General features: G+C 34.9%; 1 protein-coding gene across 1 annotated transcript in view; it reads left to right on the plus strand.

The window, feature by feature from the left end:
• Nucleotides 1-2,588, plus strand: part of LOC121381159 (tetraspanin-7-like) — a 19,116-nt gene extending 16,528 nt beyond the window's left edge. Inside the window, exon 9 of the mRNA XM_041510332.1 lies at nt 226-2,588. Within this exon, the coding sequence (XP_041366266.1) occupies nt 226-285 (60 nt within the window). The 3' untranslated portion in view covers nt 286-2,588. The remainder of the gene's footprint in view (nt 1-225) is intronic.
• Nucleotides 2,589-6,518: the final 3,930 nt, after the last annotated feature.

Here is a 6,518-nt window from a genome sequence, read left to right on the forward strand (position 1 = left end):
TTAAAGTACATAATTTGTAATAACCGGTCATAGGTTTTTACAAATATACAATCAACAAATAATTAATATTTCGTGATTTGTTTTGTTTTTAATGTACATGTATTATACCAAGCTGCTAAGAAGCTGAATTTTGGTGTTTACTATCTCAGTCATATGTTACAAAATACTGTTTTATTTTTCACCCATTCCTGAATTTTATAAACAAAATTATTTTTTATTGTGTAGGTACTGGGGATTGTTCTGGCTTGCTGTCTGTGCAGAAAGGTTGATAAATACGCTGTATGAGCCTGGAAATTCCTCTCCATTGATCAAGTCATTATTTTCTTTACGTAGTAGTTGTGAATCTTCGAACTCATGGACCCCACGAAATGCCCGTTTACGCAAAACCACGAACATATATATACACGGAAATGAATAATTTCATAGTATGAACTTGACTTCAGTGCAGCAGACGACATGACCTACTAATTCATAACGTGAATGAGTAAACTAATAATTACTGCATCATCACAGTAGCTGTAGGATATGGTGTGGGTGTGGTAGAATGCTAAAACAAAAACAAAAACAAAAACAAAAAACAACACCTTTTACCTCCAAATTGTTAATTTCCTTGCCAGTCCCAGACCCCATGCTTAGGTCTATAAAACTTTAAGAGTCTAGACTTAAGATTTTAATACAGTCTGAGACTTTAACTTCATAACAATGTCGTTATATAATTTGTATGCGTGTTTTGAAAATTTTAAATTGAAGACTAGATGTGCAGAATTGCAATTCCCTACATTCTACAAGTAAAATTCATCATGACACATGCTGGTAAATGCCAGTAATACATGTTTAAACTCCATGAATTCAGAACTACCCCCACACCCGCTCTGTAGTGCCTGTTGATGACATTGTACGTTATTTGTAAACTGGTACGTTTTCTGTGTATATTACTAGTGATTTGTGCCCCGTTTCACAAAGCGATCTTAGCACTAAGATCACCTTAAGTGCGTAACTATCTAATGCACTTAAAGTGAACTTGGTGCTAATATCGTTTCGTGGTACGGGGCCCAGGTATAGTCTGTATCGCTCCAGAAGCCATAGGAAGCGATGATGACCCATATTTCGTCTGATATGTTTTTGATTTTTTAAACAACAACAACAACAACAACAAAATACAGGGCTCGCCATGTCCATTGCCAAATTAGTCAATTGCTATTTTATTACGAAATGGCTACAACATTTGGCTATCTTAAATTAACGACATTTGAATAATTTTCACCGAAATATACTACTTATCTGAAATTGGCTAGACCAAAATTCATTCCAGTGTGAGCTTTGAAACTAATTGTACTGTGTTGTTAACCCTGCTCGAAATACCACATCGCCATACACTCGCATCGAAACATGAATTTCTGCTTTCAAAATGCCCCCAGAATACAACAAAAAGCTACTATTTTTAGACGTTAACTCACACTATCCAGTGGTAGATTCAAAATAGTCCTTACCAATAATTTTGGTCTTCCTACGAGTTTAAAACGTCTGTCAAAATAATTATTTCGTAAAAAAAAAAATGAAAACTCGAAAAATAGGTATGACTGGACTCGTGAACTGGTTATAAGAAAATTGGTATTTTTGTAACGGCACAAGAGTCTACACAAGACTTCAGTCTTTGACTGCATCCTTGACTGCATTCTCTGGGATCCCAGCGAATAATTGCACGAGACGTTTCTGTATAGAATTCACCCAAACAAATGTTCAGACAAGTGTTTGGATCAGCTGAGAAGTCTGTTATATGTTACACATGTAGTATAGTTTATATTTATGTTTTATATGCGATTAATGTGAAATCCGCAAGCTGTTAAAATTGTTATATGATTATTGATAGTTGCTTACTGAACAAGTTGCTGATATTCAGTATCATGTATTATTTACAAATTGCTCAAGTGCATAGTAATTGTTAGAGATTTAATAGACTGGTAAAAATAAAAGTAATATTAATAAATGAAATATATAACTGGATTTGTGAAAGATATCAAAACATATGTAACATCACCCAGATAGAATACGTTATATTAAAATGTTTTTACTATAGTCCTTCCCTCATGGAATGCCTTGTTTATACTATGGAATTTACTACACGTTATTTAGCTCTAAGCCGATTGATTTCTAAATTACACAAGAATAGTATGTTTTTTGTTATTTCCAAAACGCCTTGACCTTTCTTCTTACGTCAGACCAAACTCGAATTATGTACAAAAACCAATTCTGTAGGAGGATGGGACGGACTGTAGTATGCTGTTGATGTTGAATCCAATATGTCTCTAACACGCAGCATCCATTAACTTTAAAAATAGCTTCAGATATTTAATATCCCTGATTAATTCTTGAAATAAACCCCGAACAACAATACTTGCAACAAGATGTTCCAGAAAATTCTTCATCATCGTATTTTTAAAACTGTGTTAACTGTGCTGTTTAAACATGCGTAATGAAATAGTTATTTGTCTTGACGAATTCCATTACTTTGTTAGCTTTATCTGTGATCTGTAATGAAATATGTGTATGACATTTTAAATATGTATTGAATTAAAATATGTTTTGCATCCACATAAAGTATGTTGTATTTTTGTAGTTCTGGAGAAAATCCTTTAATTCGGGCAAAAACGACAGAAAATATCGGGCAAAATGAACTGGCCTGAACACATTTTAACCATGTATTTCCATCATTTTTCTCATAATATTAGTTGTAATCCATGCACAAATACGTGGCGATTCGTTTGCCACCCTGGCAGTTATGATAATACGAATAAATGTGGTTATCCAGATTCGGGCACTTTCGTTTAATTTAGGCAAAAATGAGCCTCCCCCCCCCCCCCCCCCCCCCACTTCCTACAAAAATGGGAGCCCGTACGCCTATGGAGCAGGGACTGTCGACCCTATCTCTGAACTCGCTCCTGTAATAGCAGCAAATTGATGTCGGTCTCTATAAGACACCAAATAGTCGTAGTTTTATAAAGGTAGTGACGTATCGTAAAGCAATAATTCCTTTTCTTTTAAGGTCAATAAAAAATTGACACTAGTTTAACAACAACAACAACAACAACAAAACCCACCCCAAAACAACCCATATCTTTCTGGGTGAATACAGTGTTTTGTGAAAGGGACAGGTCATGAAAGTATGGGCCTGGAGGAATTAGTGAATGAATGAATATATATATATATTTATTGATATAGAGTAAGACAATCAGCAGCGTAGCCAGAAAAAAAATAGCATTACGCACGCGTCTTTATAATTACCAACTGTATTATATTAATCACATTTCTTTTGCTAAATTCCATTTGTCCCAGGTTGGGTTTCTGGTTATCCAGCTGCGGAACCCGGGACAGACATGCTCAAAACCTTCGTGGTATATGAGCATGGAAAAAATCCCCCCACACACACTAAATTCCGGATGGAAATCGAAATGAGTCCATCATATTTCTTTTTCCAAATATGTCGTTTCTAGTTTCCATTAGAGGACTACACTCCACCAAAATACAACGCACCGTCAGAGTACACTGACAGTGCTCACACTGAGGTGGATGATCCTTTTTCAAGATAAATGTTGAGTCAAGTATGTATGACCAATGCGATCAAAGAAAGAAATGTTTTATTTAACGACGCACTCAACACATTTTATTTACGGTTATATGGCGTCAGACATATGGTTACGGACCACACAGATATTAAGAGAGGAAACCCGCTGTCGCCACTTCATGGGCTACTCTTTTTCGATTTGCAGCAAGGGATATTTTATATGCACTATCCCACAGGCAGGGTAGTACATACCACGGCCTTTGATATACCAGTCGTGGTGCACTGGCTGGAACGAGAAATATCCCAATGCAAGACTATTTCATCCTTCCTGCATAAGAGGACTGCCACTTTCGGGACTGGCTTGACAGAATGAAGCTTGTTCGCAATTTGACCGTTTCAATCATCAGAACGGTTATGGAATATTTCCGCCACAAGTATAACAATTTACTGTAAACTAAATGGCGAATCTGTCATTTATTATTACCGGTATTAATTGTTTTCAAATAAATTTGATTGAATTTTTTTTATTATTATTCAGACAATCCCCAAAAAGGCCTTTATTGCAATAAAACGGATGTGTAGGTTACTGTGAATTATGTCCCTTTTGTTGACGGAAGTAAATTCCACTGCTATTTTAATTACCAAACTCACCCCAAATATTTTTATCAAATAGTTCTCTTATACCAGGTAGATTAAAATTAAACACATGCAGCACATCTGTATTTCAATGTAACCACTAGTATACTATTATGAGTTTATTAATTTTATTCATATTTAAAATTTACTAATCACATCAAATCAAAACGACGTAAAACAAGGGAGGACGACTTTTAACAGTAACGATCTCAAGATGGCGGAAAGTGTGAGAGTGGCTGTTCGTGTCAGACCATTCATATCCTTTACCTTCTTAGACAGCATTACTGTCAAAAAATATTATTTAGAATATATCTAAAACATCGTGATATGCCATTAACATATACTCTTTTTATTGTTTTTGTTATTCTATAGTTTTTCTACCTGTATTTAAAATGTTTGTTTGGTTTCTATTTGCTAAGTGACAAGGGCCTATATAAGAAGGAATTTATATTTAAAAAAAAAAAAATGGAGTAAAAAAAAAATAATAACAATAAATATAATAATAATAATAAAAAAACAAGAACAATAAAACAAATCAACTACCCCCCTCCCCCCCAAAAAAAAACTAACCCTCCAAAAACAACCCCTCGCACCCACCCCTAAAAAACCCAACCCTTACCCATCCACAAAAACATTCTTTATAGTTAAATTCTGGACCGATATTTTCAAAGCTATCTTGGTGTTAAAATATAAAAACACCACAGACTGTGTGCCGTAGTGAAGTCTACAACATTTTTACGATATATTGTAGCACTAAGATTAGCTTTGAAAATATGTTGCTTGGACCATAGGCCTATTTTTGTGTTTTAGTAAAAAAAAAATTTGGAGGGGAGGGGCACAAGGATTTTATGTTGATAACGGTTACATACATAGATTATCTCAAAATGGACTAAATCCCCATATGTGGTTGATGTAAACCAGTGGTAGATACATCAACCTTATATTGTTAAAAATTAAGAAAAATAATCTCATTGACATTTTACCAACTCTGAAATGTAAGTCTTGTAAGAGGGTAGAAAGATGGGAGTTTTAATTTGTCATTGGTGCTGTTACGACAAATAAATTATGCCGAAAATTTATGTACATCAGACTGATCTATGTATATACAACTATATTTAACACCTGTAAGAGGAGATATTGATTTTTTTTAATTATCATTAATAAATTACCAAGTAACACTGTATTAACTAATCTATATGAAACCATTAGCAGATCCAGAGGGACCCCTCTCCCATGTCTGTCTTAAGTGCCTTTTTTAATGAAATTATTATTATTTTTAACAATTTGTCATCTGCTATATGACACTAAATTGCCCTGAAAACAGGTCTCTAAGTATCTTTATTTTAAGGTCCACGTTTATGGCACATTATTAATACACAGTATATAAAAAAATACATAAACATTACAGTATTAAAAATAAAAAACAAAAATACCATCCCAATTATTAATAAAGTGACTTTTTGTAAAACGCTTGGGGTAAAAAGATCCACTGCTCAGTCGATTTGACCCACATCAGACCTGTGATGTAGCATGTGGCAGATTCCACTCATTCTTTTAGTAGGTCAACATGCCAACACAAGAGAATGATTTAAAAAACCCCAGCTGATTCTTAACGGATGCTAGTTTGGACATTTTGATCTTATCACATTTGTACATCCACTCTAATGGTACCTCGATTGGTGAGAAAGTGGTACACAAGCACGTTAACCTAGTTACCTACCTACCTGTGAGAAGCAGGACACAAGTTCAGTCCTGACTTTTGAAAGTGGGATATTAACATTTAACTAATAAAAATATGTGTTCAAATCAGAATGCATTTAAAACAACAAGCAGAATAAATAACATTATTTTATTGATTAATGTCACATGAGACAGTGGTCTGAATTTATTGTTTTAGACAGATCGGTATGATGCAATGCAGGTATAAATACATACAAATAATAATCCGATTTATCCTGCTACCTATACCCGTTACTACAGGTGTTGTTATAGACGCCGCCAGTTTAAGTCTTCAATTCTGTGGTGTTCTAATTACTGGGGAACTGCCATCATTTTTTTAAAAGGTGACCACTGGCAGACAGTAGAGGTATGATCGCATGCCGGTGTAGACAGTAGAGGTAAGATCACGCGCCAGTGTAGACAGAGCTAATTACTACATGAACCATTTGCATCCAAAGTCTGGAATAGAAGGCATCCGGTGTCGACAGACTTTTTTACCTAATAAATTAACGGTAGCTGAACGGGACTTTGAAACGCTTTCCAGATGGTTCGTCCACTGGACAATTCGTCCACTCACCTCGGACAATTTGTCCACTCAATG

This window comes from Gigantopelta aegis, chromosome 9 (assembly GCF_016097555.1).
Source record: "Gigantopelta aegis isolate Gae_Host chromosome 9, Gae_host_genome, whole genome shotgun sequence".
Taxonomy (NCBI): Eukaryota; Metazoa; Mollusca; class Gastropoda; order Neomphalida; family Peltospiridae; genus Gigantopelta; species Gigantopelta aegis.